We start from the raw sequence: 15,813 nt of genomic DNA on the forward strand, positions 1-15,813 counted from the left end.
GTGTTACTCTTTGAACTGTATTTTGGGAATTATGGATGCACATTTGTAGAAATGTTCCTTTTTCCTGCTTTGACAAAGGACTTTGTGACGACAAACGAAATAAAAAAAAAACTGACCGGAAACAGATTCTCTTCTTCGTCAAAATCTCAACAAGAATCAGTCGGCTTTGCGGACAGGTTTCCAGAGAGGTCTTTTTGCTTATTAATTTATTTATATCATATTTTTACTTATAACTAAATTATTAGCAAAAAGGAAGTGAAGCCATGACTACTTAGGTCTTCAGCTTACACGTATCCACTTATTTATTGTCAAGAGAGGTCTTAAACTGCACATCTCTGAACATTTTTGAAATACTCTGTGGAAGGTTACCGAAAGAATGGATTGATATTGTCCATCTTCGAAGTTGATCAAAATTTGGACAAAATAAAACGAAGCCCAAATTTTGGACCGATCTGTTCGAGACGGACGAACATAGCTAAGTCGACTTCAAGTTTTCTGAAACTGATTTCTTTCAAACATACTTTGGCCCTAAAACCATTTTTTCGATGAGGTTTATTTTGACTAAAGGCTGAGAGTATAAAAAATGTAGATTGGGAAACATTTTGTTCATGGATTTTTGCTAAAAGAATGTATGCATGTATTGATCTTGGATTGGACGCCAGAATTTCATTTTAAAAGAATTCAAGACTGGTTGCCAGTGTTTTCCTAGTTCCTGGCCAACTTATGAGAAGATCCACGATCGGAAACCAGAATTTCTATAAGAGAAGTCCGACGATTGGACGCCAAAATAGTTTATTTACATGCACGATTGGGCAATAGAATTCGTCATTTACATACCCGCGATTAGGTGCTAGAATTTCATGATTGATAGACTCACTATTGCTCAGAATATTTTTTTTATCAAGAAAACCGCTATCGGCCTTCAGAAATTCTTTGTGATAAGATCTACGATTGGACACCAAAATATCTTTAGGGAAATAACGATAGTTGGTTTCTTTATGACAATAAAAACGATTGGACACCTGAACTTCCGACCATACCATGACCATACTCTGGAGTGGAAAATTGAAGCCTGAAACAAGGGGAAATTGGCCAAGAAATCTTACGCCATTTTAATTAAAAAATAGTAATGAAAATTATTTCATCAGTAAAATAAGCCTAAAATAAAGTTTAAATCATTGCTAAATAATAAATTTTCGCTAACATTAACTTTAAAAATTTTGGTCAGGTAGGCCCCCCCCCGAAATGAAATCCTGGCTACGTCCCTGCTTCGATCGAAAGGCTTCAGAGTTATGTCTTCAGCATCGAGGAAAGGTGGAAAACACGATTTGTTATTATGCAAACAGCATTTAAACTGCATTTAACCTAAAAATGTTGAACTTTTTTGAAAGAGGTACCAAAGGGGATTGACCGATATAGACCATTTTTAAACTTAGTGTTATCTTCATACCTTAAATCGGGAGATAGCGTTATGTGGGGCTATACCAAAACGTGGACCTATCTTGACAATTTTTAGTGAAAAAGTTTATAGTCCATTAAGAACGTCAAATATCAAATTTCAGCTAGTTTGGTCAAAAATGTGAAAAAAAAACACTCGGTTGCAAAATTTTACCGTTCTATCTCAATTATTAAGGACAGAGTGATTACAACAGACGCACATGGCTAGATCGTCATAGAAGTTTATCCTGATCAAGAATATATATACTTTAAAGGGTCGCAAATGATTAGTTCGATGTGTTACAAACATAAACACAAACTTAATATACCCTCCATACTATAGTGGAGGGTATTAAAATAGAGTGCAAAGACCGCATTGGTTACTCCAGCGGCAAACCTACTGGTGCCAATACCATCCACCCAACTTACATGTACCTGTTTGTTCCGAAAGTAGCACGGCCTTATCCAACAGTAGTGCAAATAGACCTTGGGAGGATGACAATGCTACATTGTGCAAAACGTGCAAAAGGAATATTAACTCCCCGGACATTACAAGATGGTTTGTCATGTCAGTCGGGAATCCACAGGGATATCTACAAGGAAGCTTCTCGGGTGAAAGAGTACTTGGGAAGCAAGCATTAAGTAACTCACAACATGCTTATGTTATTTATTTATTTACTTGTTCCTTACATTGTGTGTAAATCGAATATTTTCAAAAGTTTTTGGCTATTTTCACATTTAAGAACCGATCAAAGACATTTCGTATATTCCAGAAGTTGTTTGCTGATATCTTTGCCACATTATTGTAGTCCATTGTTTTCTTGAATTTTCAACGGTTTAGTATCTAGCAGCAGTAGGAACCGAGAAAAGAGGATAAACATCACATTTGATTTGCTATTTTGACCATTTAGAACCGTTTCTACAGAGTTCGTATGTTCTAGAAAGTTGTTTACTAAGATCTAGGGTATATTGTTCTAGTTGGTTGTTTGCTTCAATTTTGCTTCCCCACAGGGAGGAGTCTTATCTCCTTTGCGATGGCTTCTGTTGTTGAATGTGATACTTAAGGAATTCGATAGACTAGGAACTAGGGCAGTTGCCTTTGAAGTAATCAGAGGAAAATCCTTGTCTACTCTGCCTGAATTGATGAAAGATGCATTAGTAAAAAACACACTTTATCAATTCACACCAGCACAGGCAGAATTGGTTCTACGAGGGCAGTTCGGAAACTTCTTAGCCTAGCACAAAAAGCGCGGTATAAACAGAAAAAAGTTAAGTGTTTTGGAAACTTCCATCTCTGTTATGAACACATGTTGTTTCGATCTGGCAACTCTTTCATATAGAAACAGGTGTTCAAAAAAGACGCATCCGCAATTTTTTTACGATGGAAAAATTAGAAATGCGTGCTGTCATTAAATATTTACATAAAAAAGGTTTATCGGGACAAGAAATTCATAATGATATGGTGAATGTGTTAGGTGAAAGTGCTCCTTCATATGCAACAGTAAAAAATTGGGTTACTGAATTTAAACGTGGTCGTACAAGCATTGAAGTACATGATATGGTATTAAATGATCGACGAATAAAAGTGCGTGAAATTGCTAACATCATGGGCATCTCAAATGATCGAGTCCATTTAATTTTGCATGAAGAACTACAGATGAAAAAGCTTTCTGCAAGATGGGTGCCGCATTTGTTAACAGTCGATCAAAAACGCATAAAAATGAACATTTCTCAAGCTTGTTTGGATCGTTTTAAGCGAAATAAAATGGATTTTAAGCGTCGTTTTATAACTGTTGATGAGAAATGGATCCACCACTATACTCCAGGGACGAAAGAACAATCCAAACAATGGACTGAAGCTGGAGGAAGTGCCCCAAAGAAGGCAAAAACAATTCAATCGGCTGGTAAGGTTATGGCAACGGTTTTTTGGGACTTCAAAGGTATTTTATTGATTGACTATCTACAAAAGGGTAAAACAATAAATTCAGAGTACTATTGCAACCTTTTGGATCAATTAAATGTACAAATTCGAGAAAAACGTCCTGGCTTACAACACAAACAAATAATAATTAGCGGCTATTGCGATATATTCGTTGTTTGATCACCAACGAGAACCTACTTTACATCATTAGAAAGGCGATATTTTCTACTTTCATAGCCTGGTTCCGCTTTTGGTATACCCCATACTGAAGCTGAGATATTCGCTTAGGAAAAAAACGTTGTCTTTTTCTCAAAATATGTTTTTTGCCCATTACGACCCCTAAATATTATCCGACCATCACCAAAATCAATAGGCTTCTTCATCTGTGTGACCTCCATTAACCCTCAAAATTTCGTGACGATCCGATCAAAATTGCGACCTGTAGCGTGATTTCCAAAAAAGTGGAAAAATGGGATGTATTATCGACTATTGCGATATCTCCGTTATTTGGTCACCTGCGCCGAACTAGTTTACATCATTGTAAAGATGGGATCTTCTACTTTCATAGCCAGGCTTTGCTTTTGGAAAGTCCCCAACCAAAGCTGTGATATTCGTCATTATAATTAAAATCGCAAAAATTAAAATTTGGGTTTTATTTGCGACTATTGTGATATCTTCGTTGTTTGACCACCTACGAGAACCTACTTTACATCATTAAAAAGGTGATATTTTCTACTTTTATTGTCAGGCTTTGCTTTTGGTATACCCTGTATAGAAGCTGAGATATTCGCTTTGAAAAAAAACGTTGTCTTTTTATCCACATAAGTTTTTTGTCCATTCCGACCCCTAAATATTATCCGACCATCACCAAAATCAATAGGCTTCTTCCCCTCCGGGACCCCCATCAATATCCAAAATTTCGTGACGATCCGATCAAAATTGCGACCTGTAGCGTGATTACAAGGTTTAGATGGACAGACGGACAGACGGACGGACGGACGGACTGACGGACGGACACACATAGCCAGATCGACTCAGCTCGTCGAGACATTCATTTTGGTATATATAAGTATGGGTCTACGACCATTATTTCGATGCGTTACAAACTTTTTGGCCAAAACCAACTTATAATACCCTCCCCACATAGTGGTGTAGGGTATAAAAAAACATTCTTGTGGTCCTTACTCTTTATTATGTTTCAAATTTGCAAAAAAAGAACTATACCAACCATTTTTTATGATAAAACTTCTGTTCCACCGCAGTCTCGTTCGTTGAGATTATTAGAAACTGGTCTCTTGTTACAAATTAGTAAATGTCTATTGTACAAAAAAGGATTTTTCTGTCGTACTTTTATGTTTTGTTCTACCTTCCAAATGTTAATAAAACAAAGATTAATGAACTTGAGGTCAATATTTATATTTTATTTATTGCATATTATTTCCAATATTTCGAATTTACATTGAATTTCAACTTCAGAGATTTTTTTCTGTCGATTACACTGTGCAACATTTTGAATGTGATCTTGTGCAAACAATTAGAACTGATGATTTTTTGAAAGTACAGACCCAAACGACAAGAAACCTTAGTTGGGTTTTGTTGTGCGAGATCCAGCTCGGATTTTATGGCCCCATCTAAACATGGTTAAATATTGAGTTTTTAAAGAAATTCGGAGATATATCTCTGAAACCAATGCGAATCTTCTTCTGACTGAGAATAAAATATTTGGAGAAATAATGAACTCGAAAAACTGCATTTATTTCAAAATATATGCAAAAATTTCACAATTTTAATACATTTCGCACCGTATCTCCACAACCGTTAATTTTCCTGAATATTTTCTTTTGGAAAAATATTCCCTGGAATGTAATACATAATTCTTCAGAACATGTCATTGTTGTAAAATGCCTCTATGCTGTTGTCTTCAGTACATTTTTCAAACGACGATTTAATAAAAATATCAATAATATAGTGAAATCCGAAATGCGAGAATAAACTGTTGGTGTGAACTTTGTTTGAAATACGTGTTGTAAAAGATATGATGCAAAATACTGATGAAACAACATGAAGTAAGCATTTTAGAGTTTCAGAATATTCTAAAGAGTTGTTGAGAACCTAACTTATTTGGAAGATTTTTGCAAAAGGTTACTTGCAGTTATGTAAAATTTTCTATATTTTATAGATTTTGATGCCGTAGATGGAGTTTTTCTTATGTGTTTTTTTCAGAAGATAAGTTCTACTAGTACAGGGCTACAATATTGCTAAAGACAGCAAGGCCAAATTCCTATTCGTTTCTGAGAAAAAGGCCTGATAAATGAAAAAACGTGTAGTTTTAGCCCGGTTTAGATGAGGCCTTAAAATCCGAACTGTAACTGTAAATATGTATTTTCAAAAAATTCATACTAGAAGTTGTTTGCATTTTCAGTGTTGCATAGTGTTACTCTTTGAACTGTATTTTGGGAATTATGGATGCACATTTGTAGAAATGTTCCTTTTTCCTGCTTTGACAAAGGACTTTGTGACGACAAACGAAATAAAAAAAAAACTGACCGGAAACAGATTCTCTTCTTCGTCAAAATCTCAACAAGAATCAGTCGGCTTTGCGGACAGGTTTCCAGAGAGGTCTTTTTGCTTATTAATTTATTTATATCATATTTTTACTTATAACTAAATTATTAGCAAAAAGGAAGTGAAGCCATGACTACTTAGGTCTTCAGCTTACACGTATCCACTTATTTATTGTCAAGAGAGGTCTTAAACTGCACATCTCTGAACATTTTTGAAATACTCTGTGGAAGGTTACCGAAAGAATGGATTGATATTGTCCATCTTCGAAGTTGATCAAAATTTGGACAAAATAAAACGAAGCCCAAATTTTGGACCGATCTGTTCGAGAATCATCGTGTCCTCCACCAAGACGGACGAACATAGCTAAGTCGACTTCAAGTTTTCTGAAACAGATTTCTTTCAAACATACTTTGGCCCTAAAACCATTTTTTCGATGATGTTTATTTTGACTAAAGGCTGAGAGTATAAAAAATGTAGATTGGGAAACATTTTGTTCATGGATTTTTGCTAAAAGAATGTATGCATGTATTGATCTTGGATTGGACGCCAGAATTTCATTTTAAAAGAATTCAAGACTGGTTGCCAGTGTTTTCCTAGTTCCTGGCCAACTTATGAGAAGATCCACGATCGGAAACCAGAATTTCTATAAGAGAAGTCCGACGATTGGACGCCAAAATAGTTTATTTACATGCACGATTGGGCAATAGAATTCGTCATTTACATACCCGCGATTAGGTGCTAGAATTTCATGATTGATAGACTCACTATTGCTCAGAATATTTTTTTTATCAAGAAAACCGCTATCGGCCTTCAGAAATTCTTTGTGATAAGATCTACGATTGGACACCAAAATATCTTTAGGGAAATAACGATAGTTGGTTTCTTTATGACAATAAAAACGATTGGACACCTGAACTTCCGACCATACCATGACCATACTCTGGAGTGGAAAATTGAAGCCTGAAACAAGGGGAAATTGGCCAAGAAATCTTACGCCATTTTAATTAAAAAATAGTAATGAAAATTATTTCATCAGTAAAATAAGCCTAAAATAAAGTTTAAATCATTGCTAAATAATAAATTTTCGCTAACATTAACTTTAAAAATTTTGGTCAGGTAGGCCCCCCCCCCGAAATGAAATCCTGGCTACGTCCCTGCTTCGATCGAAAGGCTTCAGAGTTATGTCTTCAGCATCGAGGAAAGGTGGAAAACACGATTTGTTATTATGCAAACAGCATTTAAACTGCATTTAACCTAAAAATGTTGAACTTTTTTGAAAGAGGTACCAAAGGGGATTGACCGATATAGACCATTTTTAAACTTAGTGTTATCTTCATACCTTAAATCGGGAGATAGCGTTATGTGGGGCTATACCAAAACGTGGACCTATCTTGACAATTTTTAGTGAAAAAGTTTATAGTCCATTAAGAACGTCAAATATCAAATTTCAGCTAGTTTGGTCAAAAATGTGAAAAAAAACACTCGGTTGCAAAATTTTACCGTTCTATCTCAATTATTAAGGACAGAGTGATTACAACAGACGCACATGGCTAGATCGTCATAGAAGTTTATCCTGATCAAGAATATATATACTTTAAAGGGTCGCAAATGATTAGTTCGATGTGTTACAAACATAAACACAAACTTAATATACCCTCCATACTATAGTGGAGGGTATTAAAATAGAGTGCAAAGACCGCATTGGTTACTCCAGCGGCAAACCTACTGGTGCCAATACCATCCACCCAACTTACATGTACCTGTTTGTTCCGAAAGTAGCACGGCCTTATCCAACAGTAGTGCAAATAGACCTTGGGAGGATGACAATGCTACATTGTGCAAAACGTGCAAAAGGAATATTAACTCCCCGGACATTACAAGATGGTTTGTCATGTCAGTCGGGAATCCACAGGGATATCTACAAGGAAGCTTCTCGGGTGAAAGAGTACTTGGGAAGCAAGCATTAAGTAACTCACAACATGCTTATGTTATTTATTTATTTACTTGTTCCTTACATTGTGTGTAAATCGAATATTTTCAAAAGTTTTTGGCTATTTTCACATTTAAGAACCGATCAAAGACATTTCGTATATTCCAGAAGTTGTTTGCTGATATCTTTGCCACATTATTGTAGTCCATTGTTTTCTTGAATTTTCAACGGTTTAGTATCTAGCAGCAGTAGGAACCGAGAAAAGAGGATAAACATCACATTTGATTTGCTATTTTGACCATTTAGAACCGTTTCTACAGAGTTCGTATGTTCTAGAAAGTTGTTTACTAAGATCTAGGGTATATTGTTCTAGTTGGTTGTTTGCTTCAATTTTGCTTCCCCACAGGGAGGAGTCTTATCTCCTTTGCGATGGCTTCTGTTGGTGAATGTGATACTTAAGGAATTCGATAGACTAGGAACTAGGGCAGTTGCCTTTGAAGTAATCAGAGGAAAATCCTTGTCTACTCTGCCTGAATTGATGAAAGATGCATTAGTAAAAAACACACTTTATCAATTCACACCAGCACAGGCAGAATTGGTTCTACGAGGGCAGTTCGGAAACTTCTTAGCCTAGCACAAAAAGCGCGGTATAAACAGAAAAAAGTTAAGTGTTTTGGAAACTTCCCTCTCTGTTATGAACACATGTTGTTTCGATCTGGCAACTCTTTCATATAGAAACAGGTGTTCAAAAAAGACGCATCCGCAATTTTTTTACGATGGAAAAATTAGAAATGCGTGCTGTCATTAAATATTTACATAAAAAAGGTTTATCGGGACAAGAAATTCATAATGATATGGTGAATGTGTTAAGTGAAAGTGCTCCTTCATATGCAACAGTAAAAAATTGGGTTACTGAATTTAAACGTGGTCGTACAAGCATTGAAGTACATGATATGGTATTAAATGATCGACGAATAAAAGTGCGTGAAATTGCTAACATCATGGGCATCTCAAATGATCGAGTCCATTTAATTTTGCATGAAGAACTACAGATGAAAAAGCTTTCTGCAAGATGGGTGCCGCATTTGTTAACAGTCGATCAAAAACGCATAAAAATGAACATTTCTCAAGCTTGTTTGGATCGTTTTAAGCGAAATAAAATGGATTTTAAGCGTCGTTTTATAACTGTTGATGAGAAATGGATCCACCACTATACTCCAGGGACGAAAGAACAATCCAAACAATGGACTGAAGCTGGAGGAAGTGCCCCAAAGAAGGCAAAAACAATTCAATCGGCTGGTAAGGTTATGGCAACGGTTTTTTGGGACTTCAAAGGTATTTTATTGATTGACTATCTACAAAAGGGTAAAACAATAAATTCAGAGTACTATTGCAACCTTTTGGATCAATTAAATGTACAAATTCGAGAAAAACGTCCTGGCTTACAACACAAACAAATAATTTTTCATCAAGACAACGCACCAGCGCACTAGAGTGTTTTAACAATGGCTAAAATCAACGAATTAAAGTACGAGTTGCTTGACCACCCACCTTATTCTCCTGATTTAGCTCCCAGTGACTTTTACTTGTTCCCAAATCTAAAAAAATTCCTTGCTGGCAAGCGTTTTACCTCAAATGAAGATGCAATTACAGTTGTAAACCACTATTTTGAAGACCTTGAGGAAAAATATTTTAATCAAGGGATAGAATTGCTAGAAACTTTGACACAGCTGAGGTAATAATCCCTGATAGGAGCGAGTAGTCCATCCATCCTCACAGATGGGTCGAGGATGGAAGAATGCGCAGGAGCTGGTGTGTATTTTGAAGAATTGAACATTAGTGCTCGTACAAACTTAACGACAATTGCCGAGTTTTTAAAGCAGAAGTTTTTACAGAAAACTCGATAAGCTCTTGGCAGAGAAAACAGTAAGGATTTGACAGAACGTACCAGGTTGTAAGGCATCGAAGTCAATTAGACCGTAAAACTGCCGCCCTTCTCTCACTACGTAAATCAGAGATCATAATCACTGTATGTGTCATTATAAGAGATTGATTGCAGTATTAGATCTATGACAAGCAAGTGAGAGGACAACCACATGGAATACTGCAGGATATGTGCCGATGAAGAAGAAGGTCCTAATATGACCTGTCAAAAGACAAAGGCTGTTTTGGGTGCATTAGACGGTATCACATTCTTATTTTACGCAGTGCTCTTAAATAATTGCAGGAGCCTTGAGGGCCTAGACTCAGTAAGTTCTATTAACATGGAAGTGTCTTACAGCGGATAGTTAGTCAGATAGATCTAAGTGACAGGGGGTGGTAGTGAAATCTACTACATTTCGCCAATCCCGGACTTGGACACAGTTGGGCTAATAATCCCTGATGGGAGCAATTGGGCGTCCTTAAGGTTGAGGCAGGGCACTGAAATGTTGAGGGAAATGATACAGTTGCTGAATTGAATCCTAGTCCGCTGACCTATGGGTGGAGGAATGGTCAAACCACCGCATTGCTTCTTCCGCAATGGTAAGCTATAGCCCGTAAGGATTTGGCAAGACGTACCTGTTTACAAGGTATCGAAGCCAATCTGGCCGGTAATCTCAGGGTGTAGAATTACGTAAATCTGAGATCAGAATCTCTGTAGGGTAATGACCCCTACAAATATATGACAGGTATATTCTTGATCGGGGTAAACTTCTGAGTCGAACTATGCATGTCCATCCGCCCGTCGGTTGTAAACACTCTAGCATCCAAAATAATGGAGATAGGACGGTGAAAGATGCATCACATTTTGGTATAGCCCCCATATAACGGTACCTCCCGATTTCAGGTATTTTGACGTTCTTAGTCACATTTTTAGACCGAATTAGATATAATTTGACATTTAGGGTTCCTAGTGACCAAAAAGTTTATATTCCAAAAATTATGAACATAGGTCCATGTTTTGATATATGCCCCCTTTAACGATATTTCCCGATTTGCTGTATTTTGAGGATTTTAGTTATAATTTTTAATTGAACTAGATTTTTTACTTTTAGAGTTCTCAATGGTCACAAAACTTCTCCACCAAAAAATCGTCAACATAGATCTATGTTTTGATACAGCCCCCATATAACGGAACCTCCCTACTTTTGGTATTTTAAGGATTTTAGCTACAAATTTTAACCGAACTAGCTGTAATTTGACATTTGAGGTTCTCAATGATTGAAAACAATTTTAGAGTAGATAATTTAGGCATATGGGGTATCCGTGGTCGAAAAATTTTTGCAAGTAAAATTGTAGACAGGAAAGGAAACTAATTATTCCACTTTAGTTAAGAATATTTTTATGGTGTAGGGTATAAAAAGTTCGGCCCAGCCGAACTTAACGACTTTTTACTTGTTTCAGGATGAGCATAATGGACCGCTGGTCACCGAGAGAAGTGGCTGCCAAAATCAGCGGCAGCTGTGCATATTATAACCTAACCTAACTATACCTAAGCACATTTTATCTGAAGATACTGAGATCAAGTGAGCGTAACAACATGGGTCCTCCAACAAATCTTAAACTGCACTTAAACGAAAATGTTGAAACTTTGTGAGGGAGCTACCCTAAAAGAATAACCCTCTCCATACTTCCGAGGTTATAGAGCATAACAGGTATACGCTGGCTTAAGTGTATGTACATACGGACATGTGGCGCTCTAACACTTGGACAAAACATCCAAAGTTGGGCCAAATCGGTGGCTACGTTTAAGAGATATCGCCCGTAACATTTATGCGAATGTTTTTGAACTTTTGTGGAGGAGGCACTGTAAGGCGTGGACCCTAACTTCGAACTTAATCTGAGATTCGCAGAATTATTACAGTATGTAAAGTGCGGACCAACGCAGTATACGGTTCGAGAGTTTTCATGCGCACCAGCACTACATATGGTAGCCATAATGTTTTTTTTACCATTTTCTCATTTTGTCCCTTAAAAAACTTGTACCGCAGTAGTAGGTGCACCTAGGACTGGACTTTTCTGTGTGAACCACCCGAAGTAGTGGACCCATATAGTCTATATTCGAACCTGATCAATGTCTGGTAGAAATATTGCGATGTGGAAAGTATGGACCAAATCGGTTATTCCTTCGAGAGTGGTTATGCCAGAAAATAACTACAAACACATTTCTGGCAACATACTTTTGTTAAAATAATGGGTTAGTAAAGAGATTTGTAATGAGTTTTTTTGATGGGTTCAATAAAATATTTCACTTACATATGCAATCTAAGCCAAAATGGATAGGTTTCTCATTAAGGATACTTTCATCCTCTTTCATGTCTCGCGCTTTTTGCATTCTTCCTTTAAACCTTAGACAATAAATATCTGTCCGGATTTTTTCAAATTGTTATGTTACGTACATACATCTATGTATATAAAAATAAACTCTCATATTTTCAATTTATCTGTAGATCCCTTTTAAAAAAGATCTTCTCCATCACCACAATCCTTGTAATAATACGCATTTAGTCGTATTGGAAAAGCGAAGAAAAATACATATAAATAATTTCATTTCTTTGTTCTTCGCCAGAAATACATAAGGAAAAACAACAACAAGAAGAACGACATAAAAACTTACAATGCTATCAACGTCACTGCTATTCTCAATGATGGGCTTGTCATCGCTGGAGGGACACTTGAAAAACTCTTCGAGCACCTTGCGTGTTTCTGAGAACTCATAGAGGTAATCAAAGGTTGATGACTTGGTCGGTATAGTCAAGGGATTGCTGCTGACAATATTTGATGGCAGCAATATGGACGAGGATGGTGTTGTTATTGTTGTTGCTGATGGTGGTGACACTGTCGCCGCTGCTGCTGTCGATACATTGACACCAGTTGTCGGCGACGACGTTGATGCGGCCAGATTATTTAGCGATGTCATTGTTGTAGCCGATGTATTGGGTGGCGTTGTTGGTGTACTACATTTGGAACTAACTGTCATAGATGTTGTAGCAGTTGGTGCTGCTGTTGTAGTGGCTGATGCCGATATTGATGTGCCTGCTGTTGTCTCCATGTCCAGATTGGCAGAAGAAGGCAGTAGTGGTGGCGATGGGGATGTGGTGGCACGACTATCACAGGTAGCACGACTACCGCTGCCAGTTCCCGTGACTATGCCAGCTGTCCCGGCTGGATGGATAATAGCCTCTGGCGTTGTCAGGTCAGAGATTGTGCCAATTTCCGATACATCATTGCTGGTATCTTCGGCATTGTTGTCTCTAGTTGGAGACTGTTGTTGTGAACTCAATTGTTGTTGATGGTGTTGTTGTTGCTGCTGCTGTTGTTGACTTTTGCCATTGTAATTTAGCAGCATAATCGGTGGTGTTGTCTCACGTTGTGGAGATATGATACGCTGCGTGATTGTATATTTCCGAACAGGACAATGGCATCACAAAAAGGAGAAAGAGAGCGAAAGAACAGAAAGAAGAAAGAAGAAAATGGAAATAATATTTATTTTTAATCTTATGCTAGTGTCATCAAACGGCAGAATACAAAATATTGAATTTATTTCTTTGTGGCTTTCTAACTTAAGCTGCCCATTGTCAATGCATTTGGTTTGATTGCAAAAAGGATTTTCAAACGTTGAAAATGACTTTCTTACCTGTGGAAACCCTGGTCTTGCTGTATAATGTTGTTTTGGAGAATTATTTGAGATATTAGCAGCTGCTCCAACACCGCCACCACCTCCGCCACTGACAACTGTCGTCGACGTTGTGGTGTTATTGCTGCTCGAGATAGCATCCCTGTGATGATTGGTTTTATTTGTGGCATTCCCTTGAATTTTGTTGCTGTTTGTCCGATGATGTTGCTGATGATGATGATGGTCTTCATCGTTGTTGCTATTGTTGCCCATTTGTCCAATGCGTCGTGGTGAACCTTCATATTCTGCAACAAAAAGGTAGAGAAATGTAAATAAATTTGTTGTAATGTAAACAAGAGAATGTGTCGTCAATCAATAATCGGAATTAATGCAAAGTGTGGTTAAGGATTTCTGTTGACAAAAAGTGCTCTGGGGGGTTTTGTTATTGTAAATAAAGGAATAATAATAAAAAATTGGTAAAAAAAACTTTTTAAGTTAAACGGTTTTATGTTAAACATACATTGCAATGTTTAAGATAAATGTACTAAAAACCAAAAAATAATAAAATAGATACAGTCGTGGGAATTATAAACATATGCATAGACTAGACTAAAATAAAACCGTGGGGCACGTCAATTGTCTACAAATTATCGACTTAATGTGCGATAGATGAATCGTTTAATTCGTCGTTAGGCAGTTAGCCCGCAGACGGTGAGGAAATTACTTACTATTTTCTTGCTCATGGAAATTCCAATAGTTATACACTCCATGTAAATAAAAGAGATGTTTCAACTAGTTTATCACCACTATGAAACCCTAAAACTCGCTTATAATCGAGCTTGCTAGCTTGTTTCCACATTCTAGCCCTACTTATCACACGTCCATCGTTGTCGGTTGAACAACTGCCTAATTATAGTGTAACATTACAAAACAAACATTTTAATTTTAATCAACGACTGTAGACAATTGACGTGCCCCACGGTTTTATTTTAGTCTAGTCTATGCATATGTTTATAATTCCCACGACTGTATCTATTTTATTATTTTTTGGTTTTTAGTACATTTATCTTAAACATTGCAATGTATGTTTAACATAAAACCGTTTAACTTAAAAAGTTTTTTTACCAATTTTTATTTTCTAGTTTTTAGTTTTTATTTCGCATTCTGTTTAATTCATTTAGTGTTTCATTATTGCAAGGTTTCTTATCCGTTAGTTTATTGCAGTCCAACTCCTCTATGCGTAGTCCCTGCAAAGATCTTACTCTACTAAGAGCCACGTAGGCTTGACCTTCTTCAAACTGTTTCGCACCTAAGTATACGACTGCGTGATCCACAGTGCTGCCCTGCATTTTGTGTATTGTAGAAGCCCATGATAGTATTAAAGGCAACATTGTTCTTTCAGCCGTCCCGTAATTGTACTTAGCTGGAAACTGTATGGCTTTCGGGTGTATAAGATGTACTCCGTCTCTTGCGAAATCAATTCGGACGGAAGGTACATCTGTTGCATACATCTGAGTTCGACGAAATTGAGGTTGAGGTTGTATAGTGCACTGTATTCTTCTTGTCAAGCCCTTTTATTTCATACCCATATTGGTGGGATTGATAAAAAATTGTTATCAGCCATTTGGTAGCGGCGACCATCTTAGATTTCAATTTTTCATAGTAAATTGTATTCTACTTGTTGAGACCTTTCATTTGATACCCATAGTGATGGGATTGATAAAACCTACGTTATCCGCCATTTTGTAGCGGCCGCCATCTTGGATTTAAATTTTTTATAGTATATTGTATTCTGCTTTTTGAGCCCTTTCATTTGATACCCATATTGATGGGATTGATAAAACCTACGTTATCCGCCATTTTGTAGCGGCCGCCATCTTGGATTTCAATTTTTTATAGTATATTGTATTTTGCTTTTTGAGCCCTTTCATTTGATACCCATATTGATGGGATTGATAAAACCTACGTTATCCGCCATTTTGTAGCGGCCCCCATCTTGGATTTCAATTTTTTATAGTATTTTGTATTCTGCTTGTTGAGCCCTTTCATTTGATACCCATATTGATGGGATTGATAAAATCTACGTTATCCGCCATTTTGTAGCGGCCCCCATCTTGGATTTCAATTTTTTATAGTATTTTGTATTCTGCTTGTTGAGCCCTTTCATTTGATACCCATATTGATGGGATTAATAAAACATAAATTTTCCGCCATTTTGTAGCGGCGGCCATCTTGAATTTATAATGATAATGAATAAACATAATTGTATTGTCACCAAAATCCAAAGTGTATACAAAATTTCAGATTAATCGGTTGACAGGAAGAGGGTGAAATTTTAATTATTAAATTTGACCCAAGAATAAA

The 15,813-nt window shown here is 36.8% G+C and overlaps 1 protein-coding gene across 19 annotated transcripts in view; it reads right to left on the minus strand.

The window, feature by feature from the left end:
* Positions 1 to 15,813, minus strand: part of X11Lbeta — an 815,486-nt gene that overhangs the window by 49,348 nt on the left and 750,325 nt on the right. For all 19 annotated transcript variants that reach the window (XM_073971805.1, XM_073971804.1, XM_073971803.1 and 16 more), the window contains 2 exons: positions 13,471 to 13,754; positions 12,451 to 13,221 (listed from right to left, as the gene is read on the minus strand). In XM_073971805.1, the coding sequence (XP_073827906.1) occupies positions 12,451 to 13,221; positions 13,471 to 13,754 (1,055 nt within the window). The remainder of the gene's footprint in view (positions 1 to 12,450; positions 13,222 to 13,470; positions 13,755 to 15,813) is intronic.

Source organism: Musca autumnalis, unplaced genomic scaffold (genome assembly GCF_047663935.1).
Source record: "Musca autumnalis isolate F117 unplaced genomic scaffold, ASM4766393v1 scaffold_3, whole genome shotgun sequence".
Taxonomy (NCBI): Eukaryota; Metazoa; Arthropoda; class Insecta; order Diptera; family Muscidae; genus Musca; species Musca autumnalis.